Here is a 22,889-nt window from a genome sequence, read left to right on the forward strand (position 1 = left end):
AACCACATCCGTAAACGCTTTCTCCACCAACCTCACGAGGCCACCTAGAATCCACCGTCCTCACTTGGCCACTTAAGAATATGAACTAATTAATCCTTATGCATATATGACTTTCCTTTGCATGATGCTAAAGTACCAACAATATCTACATCTACATCCTCCAAGGAACAATATGTAGTTGAATGGGAAGCGAACCTACAACACATGGCTTTGTAGGCTTGTCACTAGGTCTGCACGGACAACACTCTCCATGTATACGTCATTTCATCCAAGCACTTAACAAGAAAAATAGTTGTGACAAGAGTACTGGCAAAGGGCACCACTCACAACCCAAACACTCTCTAAAATGCAACTAACAAAACACAAATAAAATTCGACATTGCAGCACTAAACATTTCACATTTGCACCTGGAACAATTCACACATGACAAACATTCTGAAAGAAGGCCATACCACACACCTATTTGTGGGAGCATGGAAAAAGAGGCAATATCCTTTTTGCGAATAAGGAAGGAGTTTAATGAAGATTAGAGTATTTTTTGTGTGTTACAAGCTGGAGATAACTTAAAGAAGTGTAATAGGACCAGAGCAGCTTTTAAATCATATTGTTCATGGCTACTGTTTACAACTTGTGATCTAGGTCGCACTTCAGAATTGATGCATTTACTCAATTTTGCTTTGACAGTATGTAATAACCAGAAGGTTTGTTTGACTTGATTTCTGAAGACCTTTGTACTGTAGACTAATGAATCAATAATGAAAAAAATATTTGTTAAAGTCATTGATGTATCTTTCACCATCTTTTTCAGACTCATGGAAAGTGCCTTGAGGAGACACTGTAGAGTTGTAGGCCAATATAGCTTTTTGTGCACACGTCTTTCCTGTCGCAGTTATAAAACACTGTTATGAGTCTGCCATAGCGGCAGCTCCAGGGAATGGAGGAGAGGCGGTGGGGGTTGGAGGGGAGTAGTGCTCTGGTCAATCCTGAGTGCCCGGATAATTCCACGCCTGGGATTAAAGGTAAATTTGCAGTAAAACGGAATAGCAGGGCCCACAGACTGCGGGAATAGCCCAGCCACGGCCATTGGGCAGCAGACGGGCCTACACACAACCCAACCCCAGTTCGCAGACCTCAGGAACGTCTTTCCAAGGACTGTATGTGTTACATCAATTGACCAAGTTCGAAAACTGGGCCGAAGTTTTGAAAAAGTCACTATGGATGCTGGGTGAAATCTCCTTTGCCTTCACCTTTCCTTTCCGGAAGTTTCAACCAGTGTTCTGTGTTGAGTTCTGTCCACACTGCCCACAATAATTTCAAGCACACAATTTCTCCCACAAAAGCTCTGCACCCAATGCCAAATTAACCCCAGGAGGAGTCTGATTCACTGGATATTGTGGTTTTTAGGGCGCAAGATCAAACATCACTCAAAACTTTGCAAAGAACTGACGGTTTCCTACATCAGCGCTTCTTGACCTAGGGTCCGCAAACCCCATGGATCCACAATACCTACTCACATGGTCTGTGTCTGTTTAGAAAATGTCATGATATCGTATATATACATAAAAACAAAATTGAAAATGTTTAAAACGCTGTATAAAAGCAAAGGTATTTGAAACTGGAGGTTAAAAAATAAGTTGCCATCTTTAGTCTGATGTGTGGGAGGAGCTTAAGTACAGCAAATAGAGTCTAGTATGAATGATTGGTGGCCTCCACTGTGGCACTGGTGTGTAATGGCAAAAAGATGGCATGCATTAGAAACAAAAAAGGAGAACGTGAGATGCACGACATGTGCATTTTTCTGTAATTGTGTGCACTGTTTTGAGGTTGAAATCGTAAAAATTGCTTCAGCTGGGGTCTGCGGCTTTCAGCAGTGGTTGAGTGGGGATCCACAGAAGTCAAAAAGTTAATAATAAAATCGCTGCCCTATAGCAGTAATCCCACATCTTTCTTAAGATATGGGTTCAGGTCAGATGACAACATAACAGCGTCATCTGACCTGAACTCCTTTGATATTCCCCTTTGTAAAGCCCTCAGGCATGAGCATCCCTTTGCACTAAACTCTGATGGTACTTTCAAGAAATTACTTATTGACTTTAGTCTTCTCCCTGACAGTGCTGATGGTATTCAATTTTACGTTCTCCATGGTATCACCCTCAGGCACCTACTTGCGTTTCCTGTCACCCTGGCAATGCTGCCTGGTACTCACCCAATTTCCTCTTCTTCCTGCTAGTGCCCCCTGTCACTCACCCATCTTCCTCTCCCCTGGTCTCTAGTTCTGCTATTTAGTGCCTTTTGTCACTTCCCCACTTCACTACTCTGTCTGCGAGCCTGCTCTAGCTCTTAGACGCTTTCCCCTTTAGCACTGTAATACCATCTGCCACCCACGTTTGTCTACTCATGGGTGGTGGTTTCTAGAACTTAGCCACTTTGCTTTTCTGCCTTGCTCTATGGCACTCTCCCCTTTCCTTCACGGTGTATTCTATTACTCGCCCCATTTAATACCACCACAAAAGGGATGTGTGATACTGGCATCCACGTAGCAAAAAACACAGTGATTCAACTAAAAACTAATACGGGAAATGTTTCTCAGAACAGGACATACAGAAAAGCAGCAATCCGGGTTACATTAAGTGTAACATACTTCAAACATTTAGCACCTGATTTAGATCTTGGCCATTAGATATAATGGGATCGTAATACGGTGGACGGGATATCATTCACGTTTGTGACAGAGTAACTCCTTCCACCAAGAACTAAATCAGGCCCCTGGTCTGGCTAAGACAAGGTCCATACAGTTTGCAGATATTTAAAGCAATGCACAAAACAAATAAACAACCGTAAAATGGACAGATTGTAAGAACTCCCAATTGTAGTCTGTTCATAGAATATTTCATAAATTATTTCACAAACAAGAGCAAGTTTATAATTGTGAGGGGTGGTACAGCGCTCAAAGGAGGTGCTTGTGCAGGAAACGTGAAGAATAAAGGAAGAATAAAGATAGGCATTATTTACAAGTAGCGATGATAAACATTATATGCGAGGAAGTCAATGTGCTTGATGATCACAACAGAAAAACGTGATATAAAAGACAGAATTGTTAAAGTTTCAGTCCTAGCAGAGAAACCTGTGGGTAGTCATCAGGAGTGAAATGTAACCGAGCATCTGTTGTGTATCACCAATGCAGAACAATATGACTAAAGTCATAAAGAAATACAAAGTGTTTGTATACCAGAAAAAAAAACTGAAGGGACAATCACACGAATACTATTGTAGTAGAAGTACTGGTCCATGAAATACAAGAAGTGCATTTAAAGGTTATTATCCAGTTTCACTTCTGTTTAGGAAACAATCACTTCTCCATGGAAACAAACTCTGATGCTGACTACCTACAGCGTTCACACGGGCAGCACTCAATGGACCTCCTTCCTCTTCTCTTTAGCAGCGCCCTTTAGCACCGAGAAAAGAAGAAAAGGTTGCAAAGAAACTGCTAATCCGATTCTATTTTGTAAATGTATATTAAGTTATTCAAATATGATTCCTATAACATACATTGGTAACAGTTAATTTGACGCTCATGCAATGTCATAAAGCAGATATCCAGAAATCATATTTAATAAATTTCTTTAAAATTAAGAACACGCAGTCGGATGGTATTTTGCTTCTATACTGAAACGTTCTAAGACCTTTATTAGTTTACTGGTTATAGTTGCTGTTTTCAAGCAGTTTATGCTCCTGCGAGGGTCAGACGTGTGCCCTATCTGACTGACATTCCTTTTCCTCCAGCACCCGCTTGCATTCATTTACTTTTTGCATGGCTGCGCTCCTAACCCTCGCACATCCTCACTTCTGCAAAGAAGTCCTCCTAACATTCACCTATTTGCCTCTTTTTGCTGGCACATGCCTAAGGCACTGATGCCCTGGTTCTGGTCCCGTTCAGTGTAATGTCCACGAACATTGACTACCCTTCTCCTCCTTGCTCTGGCCGCATTCTGGCACTGACACACTTTCCTCTTTGCCCTGGACACTGACTTTGGGACTGACCTCCTTTTCTTCTCTATTGCAGATCCCTTTGGTACTAACCTCAGTTTCATCTTCTCAGTGCTTAATTTGTAAATAAAAACGTGTAGGTGCACAAAGCCCTCCTCTTAAACATGCGGCTGCTACAATTAAATGTGAAAGCACGGGATACTGAGGCAGCGTAATCCTGGAGCCATCTCGGGCCTCTTCAACCCGTTTAAAGTCACTATCTGCCCCTTCAGCTCACTCTTGCAGCTTTCTGCTTTCTACCTTTGTAACGCTTTTTAGTTTCTCTCTTCCTCCGTCTTTCCAATACGTATCTTTCGCTCGCAGCAAATGATTGAGGCAGAAGACGAAGCGCCGGCCCTCAAAAATAAGTGCCGGTGCTCAGCACCAGAAACAACAAGCACAAATTAAGCACTGCATCTTCTTTCAGGCAGCACTGTATGTAATTGACATTGTTTACTGTTTCTAGCTCTGACTCCCTTCTCTTTTCTTCTTTTTACTGGCCATGCCATAACTTTTACCTTCACAGTGGCATTGCCTCTTCATGTCATATCCCTCCCCAACCGCCTGCCCCCATCATTACCCTTTGGCCAGCCCTTCCCATCTGCTGCATGGTGGATAATTTTTCTCTGCCTTTACCTCTCCGTTGAAAAGCGGCATTGCCTTGATAGCTTTGTGCAGGGCCTGGATCTCAGCGGCGGGTCCAGCGATGAGTGAAGTTCCAGTATCCAGTATGAACTGGCAGCCACCTTTACATAGTGTGAGCTGGCTCCCAACAGCCACCCTGCAGAAATCAGAGACATCAACCCATCAGACATTACTGAGCAGCACAGTCGGTCAGATGCATCAGTCGATGCCTTTGTGGTCTTGGATCCCCATCCACCTTGAAAATAACCCTCACTTATGGAGCATAAGTAAGTGCAAAATAAGTTAAGGAACAGCACAGTGCAAACATCTCCTTTTCAGATATTGCCTTAGTATGTTAAAGTCTAGTAGGCCACAAAAAATGCATGACCCTCCTATAGTCGCCACTTATATTTATTCTACAGATAGGCTGGCGGATCACAGATGAGATCAGTGCCTCCCACCATAGCTGGTTAATGTCCTACCTAATGGCTTTCAGGAGTCAGAAGTAACACTGAGAGACTTATGGAGTTGATGAACCATAAATGAAAAGTGTGCAACTCAAAAAATGACAACATCATTGATGAATTAAGAGAGGTGACACAGACGAAAGATAAAAGACCACCATACGAATATACTAACTAAAATCTCAAAAAGGACCCCTGAGGTACATCGCCCTTAAACTGTTCAATGACCATGGAGAGGATCATTGATGCAAGAGAACCACAGGTAACAGCTGATAGACTTTCTGCTTGACAGAACTAGAAATAACTGTTTGAAGGCCCTTTAGACCTGATTCACAAACTGCATTTTGCAGTTCCCATACTACAAAAAGAAATTCACAAACCTCGGGCCTGAGACTTCTGCCTTCACCTCCATCTTTTGTATGAAGAGGTCTCTGCTATGTGTGTGGAGATAACCACTCACATAGGTATATACTCATGTAGTAAATGTAGGAGAAACAAGGGGGATAGTGACTGTAAAATGGGGAATACTTACTACTAAATGGGAGGGGTTTTGGGTATAAAACACTCACAGACAAAAGGGAAAACATTGCATCTCACAAAATACATATCTAAAGTTACTATAGACCTAAAGGTGTCAAAACAGGTGTAAATGTAGTGCAATGTGGCCTTGGAGTAAATCAGGTGCCACGTATGGCCAGGCACTGGCACTGCAAAACATTCTCATATAAATCAGTGGAGGGAGGAGATTCAAATAAAATCCCACAGGATCCAATGGTCAATTAATTACATGCCTTCAACATTTAAACAGTTACACACACACACACACACACACACACATATATACACTCACAAACACATCTATAGAGTCACTGAAAAAACAAAGGTTATAGTTAAGTGAAAATTTCAGTGCCAACCTAACGTTTTAAATTAAAAAAAACACAGAAATTCACCAGTTATAGTTATCTCTAGTAACTATAATAAGTGCCCACCGCATGCACAGTCTTGTTGTCAATAATGTTATTTCAAATGTGGCAGGGATGTTATCAATGATGTTATAGGACATGTCATGAGTGATGTAATATGTGGGGTAAGTAACTGTGCATGATGAGTTATAGTTAGTAGAGATAACAATAACTGCTAAATTTCAGTCTTTTTTTTTACTTTAAAACATTACATTGTCAATTACATTTTTCACCTAATTGTGACATCACTTTAACCTTTGGTTTTTAAGTGAATTTCGAGTTGTTTTTTTTAACTTGAAGTAATATTTTATTACCATAAGTAAAGCCAACCGCTCACAGCCTTTGCCTATAAATGGCAGGGGTTGACCCCACAGCCTAGCCTATGGCCAGGCCTTTTGTCCATACCCCCAAGGGCAGCCAAATCCCCTACCATACATGGCATTCAACTTTTGCACTAAAGTTAACAAAAATATGATTTCACCAATAAATTGGATTTTGAAAATTAGGAAGGAAATACATTTGTAGGAATTTCCTAGCAATTTTCCAGACTGATATATAGAATAAAATATGCTCTGTCCTCCGGAAAATATAGCTGAACCAAGACAGTGAAATAGCTTTTAGGCCTTCAGTCTCTGTGAGGGCATACAATATATAGTGTATATCGGTACTACACGACTTCTGTATTAGCATCAGACCATTTGGGCACAGAGGCGACTAAATGTGACAAGGGAATAGGAAAACACGAGGAGAAGAATTTGGATACTGGTCTAAAGCTGCATTCTAAGACTGCTGGTGATATCCTAGTTACTCTGAGTCGGGAGAACATCACCACTTGCTACTAGCATCTACAGCTTCCCCCACCACTCGGGGAAAGATTTATCAACACTTTGGCCACTGCAAAGTGATGAAAAGTGGCACAAAGTGTTGATAAAGAATTTACTTTCCAACGCAAAACATTTTGTACGCTAGAAAGTAGTCCTTGGAATAATGCCAATAGAGGCTTGCGGAAAGGGGGCATCTGTTGAGTTACATTGCACACCAATGCTACCACCCATGGTTTTGATTTTTTGATGCAAAACCCTATCTACTAAAATTGTTAAGACAGTTCTTTGCGTGAAATAATAATGCCTCCTTGGTGCATGTGCCAAGTAGAAAAAATATTTTATTTTGTCCTACCTATTCACACACTGCACATGCCACACTAAGCAGCACACAGATAATGTGTGAAATCTTTAAAGGTTTGTCTAGGGATAGTACTTTGTTCTGAAATTGTAACCTTCCGGTTCAAAACCTAAAGTAGACATCACATACACACATTTGCACAATGGTGCACCATATGGTGCAAAGGTGCATATGTAGCGCTAAGAAGTCTTTTTGTGCATCAGCTCACGAGAGAGCAGCATCATTTGTTAGTATACATAACTCTCCGCTGCTCTCTCTCTCTAGCACAATGTAGTGCAGCAACTTTGGTTGCAATGCTGTGCCCTATTTCTTTATAAATCCCCCCTTCCTTTCATGGGTGGGCAGCTTATAAAACTTCCTTAGTTGTGTATGTTTCTTATGCCATACCCATCTATGCATACTGTTTGTGCAGCTTCAAAGCTAAGGTTACCATAGGACTCCATGGCACCAATAAGGAAATTATTCTCTAGTCCTGGACTTTCCTCGTGTGGTCGTGCACCTGAATGAGCATATGTGTATGTGTACTAGAACTACAACTCCCAAAATGCACTAGGTTGTGGAAACAAAAGTCATTATTGAAGTACTGCGTCCTTGTTGTTCATATGGGTCTTCTGGTAACCTTTTTAAGGCACCAATTCGAGTGTAAGGAGAGGAAGTGTTAGGGGAATGATTTTGAACTGACCTGAAGATTTTTTTCACGATGATGGGAGTGATTATACTGTGCGTGACAAGGCGGTGTTACCATTAACCTTGCAAGGTGCTAATGCAGAGGGAGCGGGTGTGCGGGAGGCGTCAGTCACGGCCACAAGTTAGTCACACGTCTGTTTAGCTGAGTAGAAAGAGTAATAGACGAGGGGACGGAAGCTTAGCAGGCTATTTATTATTTATTACCCAATGGGAAACAGGCTCCCCGGAATAATGGTGCGAAGTTTTGACAGTCCGCCACTAGGGGTCAGCAGTGTCTAATCAATGAAAGTTGAGAAGCCGCGTATCGATAAGAACGATTTTGACAGGAAACAAAAATTCACAGGCTCCTCTAATGTATCCAAGTGAGTGGTTAGTTTAAGCACCAGCTACTCTAGAAACCCAATTTTGTCTAGAAGAACCATGAAAACCTGTCAGAGAACATTCCAGAAGAACCACCTCTGCGAGGTGAGGTGCAGGGGTGACAGCAGCGGAAGGTAGATCCGGGTCTGCACTGGTTCGCGTCTGAAAACTACATCCGAGAGAGTTCAACCAGGGAGGAGCTGGTGTACCCTAGGGGGACAGTCCGAGACGAATTGTGGCAGAGACGAAGTTAAGCGTGCGCGTGAACTCATGTACGAAGGAGCTAGAATGTAGTGCTTCTTGAGGGGGGGCAGCCGAGCGTTCTCAGGGTTTGCGACATGTTTTCTGCTTTCTTTTTTCGTGTGATTAGTGGCGCTGCGGAGGTTAGCGCCACTTCTAGGGGCTGCAGTCTTGGTTTAGGAGGGCCAGTAAGTAAGGCCGCACCAGAGTCTGTCGGAATGATTGACAGGTGGCGGTACTTGCATCCAGTCGCTAGAATTCCGAAAAGGACAGTGGAAAGCCGGTGACGGAGCTCACATTTCAGGGCGCTAAAGTCTGGTGAAGGCGCTCACAGTTCTTCCCAAGGGTAAAATGAAAGTATTAGGGGAAGTCGAAAGTACTCTTCTTGGCATATGCAATATATTAAAATGCATCCTCGGGGATGCAGGGCCTAGTGGCTGGTCGCATCCCACCACAGTAGTCAGCATGGAAGGGAACCTGCGTACCACCTGCAAGGTGAGGATGGCATCATGGCACCTTGTTAAGCTCATCAGATCATTTGGTTTCTCATTTCTCAGGGCCACAGGTTAGTCACGCGTCTGTTTAGCTGAGTATGAAGAACAGACGAGGTGAAGGAAGCGTCACAGGTTATTTATTATTTATTGCCCAATGGGAAACAGGCTCCCCGGCATAATGGTGCGAAGTTCTGACGGTCCGCCGCAATGTTTCTCATGCAGATATTAAACTGTTTAGCTGCTATTTCGAGGTTTGAGGAGACCCACACTACTATCTGATAGCAGTGTGGGTCTCCTCAAACCCCGAAATAGTTGTGGGTCTCCTCAAACCCCGAAATAGTAGCTAAACAGTTTAAGATCTGCATGGGAAACATTGTCGAATGGATGCAGAAAATCAGTTTGGAGAAAACTGAGGTAATGCTTTTTGGTGATAACATCTCCTTTTGGAGTACAACATGGTGGCTTCTACACTAGGCCCTCTTCCAATGCCAGTTCAGAAAGTAAGGAATCTAGGAGTAGTTTTCGATACCAGGCTGGTGTTTGCCTAACACGTGAACCAGGTGAGCTCGACCTGTTTCTTTACCCTAAAAGTTTTAAGGAAAATCCTTCCCTTTCTTCCTACAGAGCTAAAGAAAACTGTAATTTTGGCCTCAGTAATCCTAAATCTTGATCATTGCAACGTGTTGTATGTAGGCTCTCAGCAGCGTATACTTAGCAAGCTGCAAATGCTGCAAAACGCCACAGCTCAAGCGCTGCTGAATCTCCCTAAATTCTGCTCTCTCACAGAATATTCGTGGTTTGCAGTGGTTGCCTATCAGGGAGCAGGTAATATTGAAGGCCCTGTCCCTGGTCCTTCACAGGGTTGGCCCTCTCTCCCTCTGAAAGTCCTTTAAGTGGTATACACCCACTAGTACTCTGTGTTCTTCCACCTCCAATATGGTAGTGGTCCCTTGGATTAAGAAAGCTCACTGGGGGCGAAGAAGTTTCTCCCACATTGCCTGGAAATGGTGGAATGCTCTCCCGGATTATCTCAGAGCACAGCACGGGCTGCACTCAACACCAGCCCCTGGTAGGGCGGCTTCAGAAGCAGATCAAGATACATTTACCCCAGACACTAATAGCAAGTTAGGAACTGACACTTCAGCCTCCAGAGCTGGTACTCACCCATCAGCCTTGATCTGCCAAAAGGCCTGTCGAGTGACGTTCAGATACTGGAACTCCCCAGTGTAGTACGCCGGGTCACTCCCCCCCAAGAGCAGCTCTCCTCCCAGCTCGGCACCTGGATCCCTGGAAAAGAAAGGAAACCATGGACACCACTTCTCCACAAACAAAGCAGACCCTTCGGGTAGCACCCATTACACGTTACTCATGAAAGGACCCTCAGTAGGAGGCTCTGCTTCAGGGCCCCACTAAGGCCTGCAGAACACAGCAGTGTTATGTTCGGAAGCAAGGAGATAGCTCTGCTGTCTGAGAGACTCCCTGTATCACCTGCTTGATGAGCCTGACGTCTGATCATGTGCTGTCCATGCAATATGAGGGATAGCTCCGTCGTCTGAGAGATTTGAACCTGAGTGGTCTAAGCCTGCAACATCATGGTAACCTCAAAGATAGATCTACTTGTGATGAACATAAACATGTCTACCTCCTGATCAGTGACTCTATAGACCTGTGTCCCCAGATGGATAGCTTTGGTTATAATAAATGGAGGCCATGATGAGGATTAGAGGCTGGTCTACATGTACCTGGTTACCCTTGCTACCTTATGGAGCACAAAATGCCCTAACGCAGATCAAAGCGAGGAGAAGAAAACACCCCCACCTGTCCCAAAGTGACAGCACCTACCCATACCTGGAGCCTAGCTAGAGCATGGCCAGATGACACGCCAATACAAGGGACTACCACCTTCGACTCAGATTGGAAAGATTATTTATAAGAAGCTGCATATCACTGTTTACACCATTTTTCTTTTCTTGTCTTGCACTGGTATTTTATACAACACAATGTTGGAACGAAAAGAACAGAGTACTGTACACGTATGAGGGAAACAGGTGATGATAAAGATTTATGCACACCAAGTGGGAATTTACACATCTCAGTTAGGAAGATGAAAGAATCTTCCCAGACTTGCACGATTTTCAATGAAGCTGGAAGCCAGAATTAGAAAGTAGGTCCACATGTTCAAAAGTAGGTGTGTGCAAAGTTGTTGTTCTTCATTAGTGGCCTGCCTGTCGTTTCAACAGTTACCCCACTTTTTCTTACACACTTGCATATCTTTTTCTCTTGCAAGTGTTAGTTAGTGCTGCTAAACCATGAAGTTATATGCCAGACTATGGTTAACAAAATATAGGCTGACGGAAATATTGTGCCCCAGTTATCATTTACCCCCTATTGGTTGCAAGTGTTCAGTTATTAACACCAATGGGGTGTGATTGTTCTGTAAACAACAGTTAGGACACAATGTTTCTGTCAGACAATATTTCGGTTATGATAGTCTGTTACCATGCCAACTCATGAGTGTTTTCTATGCAAGCAGAAATCCTGCTTGGCTTTGTTTGTGAGTTATCTGAAACCCTCTCATTACTCGCAGGTATTTTGCGAGCATGCACATACCTTACTTATCTTTTCCTCGCTAGCGACTCAACACATATTACACTTGCGCACAAAACAGTAGCAAAACTTCACATTTTCATGTGAAACTTTATTGCCTTTACATATTTTCAGTACATTTACATATTGTTTTTATGTGAAACTCCATGACATTCAGATCTTTTCAGGACATTACAGATTGTTTTTAAGTTTTTGTGAGAAGTGTACGAAGTTCACGAGAAACAACCTTTGCAAATTTGCACACCCCTTTGCAAAAGTTGGCTGAGTGGGTACTAAATCACATCTCCCTTAGCTTAGTTTTTCCAGATTGCCTAAGGGTGGGCAGTCTGAGTCATGTTGGATCAGTGTTCTTAGTTATTAAGTGGCCTGGCACTTGGTGTTGAATGGGGAATAGTGACTAAGCCCACTGTGCCCACATACTATATCCAAGATCTGTCTAGGAGATGACATCTATGGAGGACAGCCGATGGCTTTCACACCCAGTGCTTCAAGTCAAGTGATTCCTTTCTTAAATAATTTATCTGCAGCTAGATTTGCAGATATATCAGTGCAGGATAGAATTGGGCACTATAGATTCCTGTTATTGCAGACCAGAGATTTGTTGTTGGTGGGCAAGAACAGATAGTATTTTTTTCTGTTTGTCTTGTAGGGAATATCATTTTTGAAACTTTGCCAAGGGCGGACTAGGTCCAAAAATGGATGGCTTAGTGCAAGGCAACAATCCATTAGCAATATGGTTACAACAATCCTATCCTAGAGATACGGCAGCACTCCTTAAGAGTCCATATTGATGTAGTCGTCCAGATAGACCCACTTGGAATAAAATTATTTTATCCACCACGTCAGGGCATGCACCCTCAATGGAAGTCAGAAATCCCCAGTGGGACGAGGATGGAGGCTGCAGCCAATGAGGGCTCCACAAGGGATACTGCTTCTGTGAAAGACCACTGAACAGGATTTGCTCCTGCAAAGAAGAATGTAGCAGGAGCTGCCATGAAGGCAGGCCAACCGGCAATGCACGTTAGGCAGACAGATGAGCAGGTTTGTCCTGGTCTCCTTTTGGGTTTTCAGAGCATTTTTAAGTCAAAAAGTCCCAAGTTCTGAGTTTTGGCTATCTGGGCACCACGTCCAAGGATCCAGGACTGGGGAGGCACAACTTGGAGGGTTGGCACTCACTCAAGCGGGGTCCAGGTGCGGGTCAAGATGGTTGGAGCATTTTCTGTCCTTGAGGCTCTGATCAGGAGGCCAGCCAACTATCCCTTGAAGTCACTCTAGTAGTTCTGGGTTCAAGAAGTGAAACAGCGCTCAAGCAGCAGGGGAGGCTTTTGAGGGTTCTAGACAGGCTTCAGGCAGCAGAGCAGTCCTTCCAGTTGCAGCAAAGCATTCTTCTGCAGTATACAGTAGGCCACAGCAGCAGGGAGTCCTTCTGCAGGTCCAGAAACTGAACTGAAGAGTGGGTTTGAGGGTTCTATTTTTATACCTGGTGCCTTCTTTGAAGTAGAAGTTTCTAGAGAATTCCATTTGAAGTGCTGGGAGTTTCTTGCCTCCCCTGCCTCAATTCCAGCCTGGCTTCCTGAATAAAGAGGTGTGAAGGCATGGCACAGCATATTCACACTTGTAAGTGGAGGCTGTGCCCAGGTCCACCCTCTCACCCACATCCTGCCAGTAAGGGCCTGTTAGAAATGGGGTCTTTGGTTGACAGTCAGGTTACCCCCTGTTCAAGCAAGGACCCTCACTCTAGTCAGGGTAAAAGAGAATCACCCTCAGCTAACCCCTGCTTACCCCCTTGGTAGCTTGGCAGAGCAGTAGGCTTAACTTCAGAGTGCTAGGTGTAAAGTATGTGTACCAACACACACAGTAACTTAATGAAAACACTACAACATGACACACCACTGGTTTAGAAAAATAGGAAATATTTATCTAAACAAAACAAGACCAAAACGATAAAAATCCACCATACACAAGTCAAGGTATCAATTAAAAATCAAAAAGAGTCTTTGAGTAGTTTTAAATACACACTAGCGCTGCTAGAGTGAAAATGTACCTGGTGTGCGTCAAAAATAACCCCGCACGGGCGGGTGTGCGTCAAAAATAACTCCGCACGGCGGTACTTGAGTCAAAAATCCAGCCGCACGGTGATTTGAAAATCCCGCCGCGCAGGTTGCGATCTCCCAGCCTCCGTCAGCGATGCTGCGCGTCGTTTCTCCTGCTCTGTGCGTCGATTTTTCGGTCGCGTTTCCTGCGAGCGTCGTTTCTCAGCTGCGGAGCCGGCGGCGCGTCGTTTTTACAGCCGCAGATCGGATTTGCATCAATCTTTTCCCCGCACGGCGCTCTGTGCGTGGATTTTCTTGTCTTTAGGCTGCCAGCTTCTCCTTTCAGGGTCCCAGGAACTGGATGGGCACCACAGGGCAGAGTAGGAGTCTCTCCAGAGACTCCAGGTGCTGGCAGAGAGAAGTCTTTGCTGTCCCTGAGACTTCAAACAACAGGAGGCAAGCTCTAGCTCAAGCCCTTGGAGATTTCTTCACAAGATGGAAGGCACACAAAGTCCAGTCTTTGCCCTCTTACTATGGCAGAAGCAGCACTGCAGGAAAGCTCCACAAAGCACAGTCACAGGCAGGGCAGCACTTCTTCCTCAGCTATCAGCTCTTCTCCAGGCAGAGGTTCCTCTTGGTTCCAGAAGTGTTTCTAAAGTCTGTAGATTTGGGTGCCCTTCTTATACTCATTTTAGTCTTTGAAGTCACCTTTCTTCAAAGGGGACTCACACCTACTTGTGAAATCCTGCCTTGCCCAGGCAAGGCCTCAGACACACACCAGGGGGTTGGAGCCGGCATTGTTAGAGGCAGGCACAGTCCTTTCAGATGAGAGTGACCACTCCACCCCTCCCTCCTAGCAGAGATGGCTAATCAGGAAATGCAGGTTACACCCCAGCTCCCTTTGTGTCACTGTCTGGTGTGAGGTGAAAAACAACCAACTGTCAAACTGACCCAGACAGGGAATCCACAAACAAGGCAGAGTCACAGAATGGTTTAAGCAAGAAAATGCTCACTTTCTAAAAGTGGCATTTTCAAACGCACAATCTTAAAATCAACTTTACTAAAAGATGTATTTTTAAATTGTGAGTTCAGGGACCCCAAACTCCACATGTCCATCTACTCTCTAGGGGAATCTACACTTTAATAATATTTAAAGGTAGCCCCCATATTATCCTATGAGAGAGACAGGCTTTGCAACAGTGAAAAACGAAATTGGCAGTATTTCACTGTCAGGACATATAAACCACATTACTATATGTCCTACCTTATCCATACACTGCACCCTGCCATTGGGGCTACCTAGGGCCTACCTTAGGGGTGCCTTACATGTAAGAAAAGGGAAGGTTTAGGCCTGGCAAGTGGGTACACTTGCCAAGTCGAATTTACAGTGTAAAACTACACACACAGACACTGCAGTGGCAGGTCTGGGACATGATTACAGAGCTACTTATGTGGGTGGCACAACCAGTGCTGCAGGCCCACTAGTAGCATTTGATTTACAGGCCCTGGCACCTCTAGTGCACCTTACTAGGGACTTACTAGTAAATCAAATATGCCAATCATGGATAAACCAATCACATACAATTTCACACAGAGAGCATATGCACTTTAGCACTGGTTAGCAGTGGTAAAGTGCTCAGAGCTGAAAAGCCAACAGCAACAGGTCAGAAAAAAATAGGAGGCAGGAGGCAAAAAGACTGGGGATGACCCTGCATAAGCAAAAGTCCAACACGACCCCCTACCAGCCTAAAGCCAGAGGAGAACAATCAATACCTTGATGTACTTCCCTGATTGGGACGATAGAACAAGGACCCAGGCCCACAACAGCAGGGGCATGTTCCAGTTCTACGCCTTCCTGACTCCAGTTGGATCCCTCTGTCCATACTCTCAGGGCCCACTAAGCTAACTCATGGGGAACCCTTCTCCACATCTACAGACACCATTTGTGCAGCACCTAACTTTACTTTGCTCACAGATGTATTGCAATGGGCAGATAGTACCACCAGGGCCAACACAGTGGTGTTGCCCACTCCACCCCCGGGGTGTGACTCTCGTCCCCCCCCCAGGGGCAACTCTGTCCACCAGGACAGCAAGCCACGGTGGCCCCGGACAACTGTCAGGGATGAGAGCCCGACCTCAGGCCTCTCCAACCACTGTGACTGCGGAGAGTGGGGGGCAGTAGCCCCAGGTGCCTGGCACCCTTTGACCACTCTCTCTTCCACCAGGTCAGGGATGACAACCTGAACCTGGTCCTCCCCTCTGGGGCTCTGTACCCTCCCTGCAGAAGCGGCACCCCCAGAGTCAAAAACTGTCAGGGTGCTTGTAGAAGCAGTCCTGCAAAATTCTTCCACCAGTGCAGGGCTGTTAACCTGCAACTGGTCCGCCAACCTGGGGTCTGTACCTTCAGGTTGGACCAGGGCCAGGGGTGAGGCTTCCCTCCCCCTGCCCTCCCTTCCTGTCCTGCACCCCCCAACTAGGAGTGGCCCCCTCAGAAGACAACATGGGATGGGCACTGTTAGCAGTAGCCCCTTCCTCCAGGTCAGGGGGGACACCCTGAACCTGGCCTTCCAATCCAGGGTCTGTACCCTTAGATTGCACTGGGGCCAGGGGTGAGGCTCTTTCTCCCCTGTCCCTACTCTCAGGGTTCTGCACCCCCCCTCAGGGAGAGTACCCCTTGAAATCACACCAGGGGGGGTGATTGGGCAAACCGCCCACCCCTTCAGGTCAGGGTTTACCCCCTGCACCTGATCCTCCAGTCCAGGGTCTGTACCCACAGACTGGACCACTGCCTGGCAACCCAGGACTTCCTGGGGGGCATACCTACCCCCCACCAGGTCAGAGTTTACCCTCTGAACCTGGTCATCCAACCCAGGGTCACCACCCTGCGGATGAACTACTGCCTGGCGCACCAGGACTTCCTTGGGAGCACACTTACCCCCCATCAGGTCAGAGTTTACCCCCTGAACCTGATCATTCAACCCAGAGTCACCACCCTGCGGTTGAACCATTGCCTGGCACACCAGGACTTCCAGGGGGGCACACTTACCCCCCTCAAGGGACACACTGTCCCGAAGGGCCACACAAGAGTCTGGCTGGCGCAGGTCTCCTGACCTCTGCCCATCTGACAGAGTCTGGATTCCCCCCAACCCAGAAATGGTCTCACTAAGGTCACTCATGGGGAGCTCTGCTCTCAGAGCTGACCCCTGACCCTCCAGGTACTCCACTGGGGTCCGCAACCCCCTCTCAACCCTCTGTCTGGACTTCTGCACCCCCTCACTAGGAGTGGTACTGCCAGACACCAGAACTGGTGGGACGCTGGCTACAGCCGCCCCCCCCCCAAGTTCTCCTGACACTGTGGGGTCTCCCTCAACAGATGGCCCTATGGTACAGGCTAGGCTCCCCTCCTGGTGTTCCCTCATGGAACCCTCCAGGACCTGGGACCGGATCTCGGGCACCTTGGGCCTCAACCCATCCCCATTCCCTCTCCTCTGAGACTGGACATGGGGTCCCCCACCCATCCCACTACACTGGGACCTACCTGGGACACTACAATCCTTCCCTACCTCACCTGGTTGGGAACTACCTAGACCACTCCTCTCAGGAGCACCCCCAAATGCCTCTTCAGACTCTCTGGTACTCACCCAGAAGTCTGCCTCCATTGCAAGCTCCCTGGGGTCAGAGAACTCACACTCCACCTGGTGTTGGCATAGCTCTGGAAAATAAGGACTAGACATTAGCTCTCCAGCAATTACATCACTCAGCCCCTCACATGAATTAACCAAAGTACCCTTCACCCAACCATCCAGTGACTCTGCTTTGGAAAAGCACCCCACATCATCCTTCTGAGACTGGTGAGACAGTACCTGACTGTCCCTGACACTCAACCCACACTCTTCTGGGATGTCTTCACACTCCATAACCAGGACTTCTACCTGGGGGGAACCCCTCTCCCTGTCACTCTCACCTAGAGCCAGTAGAGTGTCCCTCCCACCAGTAGGAATATGACTCCCCATGCCAGTTCCCCAATCCACCTCAGGGACCCTGTGCATCACTGGAGCTACCTCATACCCCTGAACCTCCTGGCGTGTGTTAACTCCCTCCTTCAAGTAGGGCACCACATCTCTGGGCATGTGCACTTCTTCAGCAGCACTGGATATACAATTGTTGCTGCCACCATTCCAGCTGGATTCAGCCCTCGTGACCTCCAGCTCCTTCATTTTGAGCTCATAAGCCCAAATCCTCTTTTTGATCTCTAAGTCCCTCCTCCTTTCTTCCAACTCCTTCTCCCTTTGCATCCTCAACTCCTTGAACCGGCGAGCCCTCTCTGCCTGTCTGTCCTGTAACTCTTCAGGAGTCAGACCCTTGGATGACACCCTGCTACCCCTCCTGGGGACCCTCCCCCCAGGCGTAACAGGTACCTCCACTACTCCACTGTGTATCCTCTGCACTTCCCCACCCACATTCTCCTCCTCTGTGTGCCCTCCAGCCTTCTTGATTGTCACCCAGGCCCTCTGTGCCTTTTGCAGCTCCCCCTCCCTGGTGGAGCTCTCAGTGGGACAGTCAAGATCTTTAAGGAACTGTTTCAATTGAGCAACTGAGTACTCCTTCAGTTTCTCCATTTCAAACACAGCTCCAGCTGTTGCATCTCCAGATTGAGACATGATGGTCACAAGTGCAAAGTTCCAAAGGCAGAAAATAAGTTCCCAATGAAGTAAAAAGAATCAGTCAAGGGATCAGCAAAATCATGGAAGTAGAGCAAAAAGGAGTCCTTAAGAGAAAAAGCAACAGATCACCAAACAAGTAGTATGTGGTCACGTAGTGGTCTGCACTCAAAATAATGGTGTACACTTAATCACTGTATGTCAAGTACAAATACAAGTCCAAATCCCAACCGCTGATCACCAATGTTAGAAATGGGGTCTTTGGTTGACAGTCAGGTTACCCCCTGTTCAAGCAAGGACCCTCACTCTAGTCAGGGTAAAAGAGAATCACCCTCAGCTAACCCCTGCTTACCCCCTTGGTAGCTTGGCAGAGCAGTAGGCTTAACTTCAGAGTGCTAGGTGTAAAGTATTTGTACCAACACACACAGTAACTTAATGAAAACACTACAACATGACACAACACTGGTTTAGAAAAATAGGAAATATTTATCTAAACAAAACAAGACCAAAACGATAAAAATCCACCATACACAAGTCAAGGTATCAATTAAAAATCAAAAAGAGTCTTTGAGTAGTTTTAAAAACACACTAGCGCTGCTAGAGTGAAAATGTACCTGGTGTGCGTCAAAAATAACCCCGCACGGGCGGGTGTGCGTCAAAAATAACTCCGCACGGCGGTACTTGAGTCAAAAATCCAGCCGCACGATGATTTGAAAATCCCGCCGCGCAGGTTGCGATCTCCCAGCCTCCGTCAGCGATGCTGCGCGTCGTTTCTCCTGCTCCGTGCATCGATTTTTCGGTCGCGTTTCCTGCGAGCGTCGTTTCTCAGCTGCGGAACCGGCAGCGCGTCGTTTTTTCAGCCACAGATCGGATTTGCGTCAATCTTTTCCCCGCAAGCCGCTCTGTGCGTGGATTTTCTTGTCTTTAGGCTGCCAGCTTCTCCTTTCAGGGTCCCAGGAACTGGATGGGCACCACAGGGCAGAGTAGGAGTCTCTCCAGAGACTCCAGGTGCTGGCAGAGAGAAGTCTTTGCTGTCCCTGAGACTTCAAACAACAGGAGGCAAGCTCAAACCCTTGGAGATTTCTTCACAAGATGGAAGGCACACAAAGTCCAGTCTTTGCCCTCTTACTATGGCAGAAGCAGCACTGCAGGAAAGCTCCACAAAGCACAGTCACAGGCAGGGCAGCACTTCTTCCTCAGCTATCAGCTCTTCTCCAGGCAGAGGTTCCTCTTGGTTCCAGAAGTGTTTCTAAAGTCTGTAGATTTGGGTGCCCTTCTTATACCCATTTTAGTCTTTGAAGTCACCTTTCTTCAAAGGGGACTCACACCTACTTGTGAAATCCTGCCTTGCCAGGCAAGGCCTCAGACACACACCAGGGGGTTGGAGCCGGCATTGTTAGAGGCAGGCACAGTCCTTTCAGATGAGAGTGACCACTCCACCCCTCCCTCCTAGCAGAGATGGCTAATCAGGAAATGCAGGTTACACCCCAGCTCCCTTTGTGTCACTGTCTGGTGTGAGGTGAAAAACAACCAACTGTCAAACTGACCCAGACAGGGAATCCACAAACAAGGCAGAGTCACAGAATGGTTTAAGCAAGAAAATGCTCACTTTCTAAAAGTGGCATTTTCAAACGCACAATCTTAAAATCAACTTTACTAAAAGATGTATTTTTAAATTGTGAGTTCAGGGACCCCAAACTCCACATGTCCATCTACTCTCTAGGGGAATCTACACTTTAATCATATTTAAAGGTAGCCCCCATATTATCCTATGAGAGAGACAGGCTTTGCAACAGTGAAAAACTAAATTGGCAGTATTTCACTGTCAGGACATATAAACCACATTACTATATGTCCTACCTTATCCATACACTGCACCCTGCCCTTGGGGCTACCTAGGGCCTACCTTAGGGGTGCCTTACATGTAAGAAAAGAGAAGGTTTAGGCCTGGCAAGTGGGTACACTTGCCAAGTCGAATTTACAGTGTAAAAATACACACACAGACACTGCAGTGGCAGGTCTGGGACATGATTACAGAGCTACTTATGTGGGTGGCACAACCAGTGCTGCAGGCCCACTAGTAGCATTTGATTTACAGGCCCTGGCACCTCCAGTGCACCTTACTAGGGACTTACTAGTAAATCAAATATGCCAATCATGGATAAACCAATCACATACAATTTCACACAGAGAGCATATGCACTTTAGCACTGGTTAGCAGTGGTAAAGTGCTCAGAGTTGAAAAGCCAACAGCAACAGGTCAGAAAAAAATAGGAGGCAGGAGGCAAAAAGACTGGGGATGACCCTGCATAAGCAAAAGTCCAACAGGGCCCATGAAGGAACACCTAATTTCCATATTGTGTGGCTGTCTGGGAGGAATAAACAAAAGTCCAACTGCCAACTACACCCAGTCATATCTCCCAGGAACAGGCTGCAGGCTCCAAATGGGGCAGGAAATTGGTAACTTTCTAAAAGTGATATATTCAATATTGCAACTTAAAATCCGACTTTACCCTTAAAGAGGATTTTAAATTACAGTTACTCAGACCCCAAGCATGAAATATCTAACTGTTCCCAATCAAAGGTTAGGACTTATTAAATGTAATAAGGCAACCCAATGTTAACCTATGGCAGAAGTATGCCTCACAGTAGTGAAAAACGAATGTGGAGGGTTTTCACTACCAAGATATGTAAAATGCATAAATACATGGCCAACCTTTTGATAACAATGCACCCTGCCCTATCGGCTATGTAGCCCCTAACCGAGGGAGGCTTCGATGCAATAAAAGGTTAGTTTAGGGCTTGGCAAGGAGGATATATTACCAAGTCAGATTGGAAATTTAAAGCTGCAAACAGGCTGCAGTGGCAGGCCAGGGACATGTTTTAAGGGGCTACTTACAGTAACCCCTCAGTTCTTTTTTAAGTTTCATGATAAGACCTTTTCAAATAAATCTAGTTTTTGATACGTTTTACCTGTCTATGTTCACTGTGTAGTAATGAGTTACATACATCCCACAAAACATGGCAGTATAGCATGAAGCGTTGTTTGTGCAAGTTTAGTTCAACACCAGATAGCTTTTGCTTTCACACGCCAAAGAAGCAATCAATCAATAGATCTTGAATGTTGGAGCAGTTATCTGGTGCCTACAGAGCTCAGGGTTAACAGGGCAATTCCTGTAACACGCACTAACTGTGGTCTCTGGAGCAGTGGAAATCAAATATCATTGTGAGCTCAGGGAATGCCAAGAACCTGATTTTTTTGTGTTAGTTCAAAAGCAGCTGGGGTTAATACCCAAGGAGTATTTCTGGAGGGTGATGAAGGTTTAGAAATTCAGATAAAAATAAGTGAAAGGCATTTGGGGCTAGACGTACAACCAATTTGCGTGTCGCAAATCGATCGCAAACGGCTTAGCAAATGCAAAACAGGCCATGCGGCATGTACAAAAACCCATTCACTAATTCTAAAAAGAAACGCGACTGAATAGCGACTCGTGAAAAATTGTGTCCCCCAGATAGCGACTCGGTATTAGCAAATCACTAATGCCAACGTGCTTTATGCATGTATGAGGCAGTCGCAAATTGCAAAAACTCACAATTTCACCTTTTGCACATGCAACTTACCACCAATCCAAAACAGGTGGTCAAAGTGTGATTTCTCGTTTCTTTAGGTGCCATGCTCATCTACATAAACCGCTACCAATACCTGCCCAGGAATGGATTTCTATATGATAGCCAATTTCCCCCATGTCATGATTCAAACATGTTTAGGCACAGCGGAATTTACAGAGGACTTGAAACTGGGGAGTTTGATGATAGATATATATTAGGTATTGAAAACACATGTTCAAACATAACTGTAGTTGCACAAGACACACAATAAGTTTGTCACCTTACATAATTTTACATCTTTCAGGTGACAGTGCGTATGCCCTACGCCCATGGATCCTCACACCCTACCTCTAAGCCACCAACCAGAATGAGAGGAGAACAACACAGCACATCGTTGCATAAGAAATGCGATACAGCGCACATTTGGGCTGCTGAAATCTAGGTTCCGCTGCCTGCACAAAAGTGGGGGTGACCTGGAATATGCGCCAGAGATTGCCTGTAAGATGGTAGCAAGCTGTGCCATCCTACACAACATTGCCTGCCACAGAGGCCTACAAATTGCTGTGTCTGTGTCTGATTCAGAGTCAAAGGAAGAACAACCTGCACCCCCAGTTCAGCTGCCACGAAGAGTAGAGCTACGGAGGGGAGGCGACACAGGGACCACAGTGCCACACATTACTTTGCAAGGTCTGTCATGGCCATATCAACATGATGAATGAAAATGCCTGCGCAATAGTTTGAATGATGCATGTGAACAAAATTGTATTATCAGGTGTCAGAAAATGTATGAAAGTTAACAATTTAGCAGCTCAACGTATGCCATATCCCTCAACATGTTGGTTGGTTACATCACCAACCTGACATTGAACAAAAACATGACCCTCCAGGATCCATAACCCTCATTTTTTCTTTTGTGTGTGCCCACTATGTATAGCTACA

General features: G+C 45.7%; 1 protein-coding gene across 1 annotated transcript in view; it reads right to left on the reverse strand.

The window, feature by feature from the left end:
- The window catches only part of LOC138246381 (cathepsin D-like), a 111,061-nt gene that overhangs the window by 33,326 nt on the left and 54,846 nt on the right, over positions 1–22,889 (reverse strand). The window contains exons 6-7 of the mRNA XM_069200949.1: positions 10,205–10,327; positions 4,664–4,808 (exon numbers count right to left, since the gene is read on the reverse strand). Of these exons, the coding sequence (XP_069057050.1) occupies positions 4,664–4,808; positions 10,205–10,327 (268 nt within the window). The remainder of the gene's footprint in view (positions 1–4,663; positions 4,809–10,204; positions 10,328–22,889) is intronic.

Source organism: Pleurodeles waltl, chromosome 7 (genome assembly GCF_031143425.1).
Source record: "Pleurodeles waltl isolate 20211129_DDA chromosome 7, aPleWal1.hap1.20221129, whole genome shotgun sequence".
NCBI lineage: Eukaryota > Metazoa > Chordata > Amphibia > Caudata > Salamandridae > Pleurodeles > Pleurodeles waltl.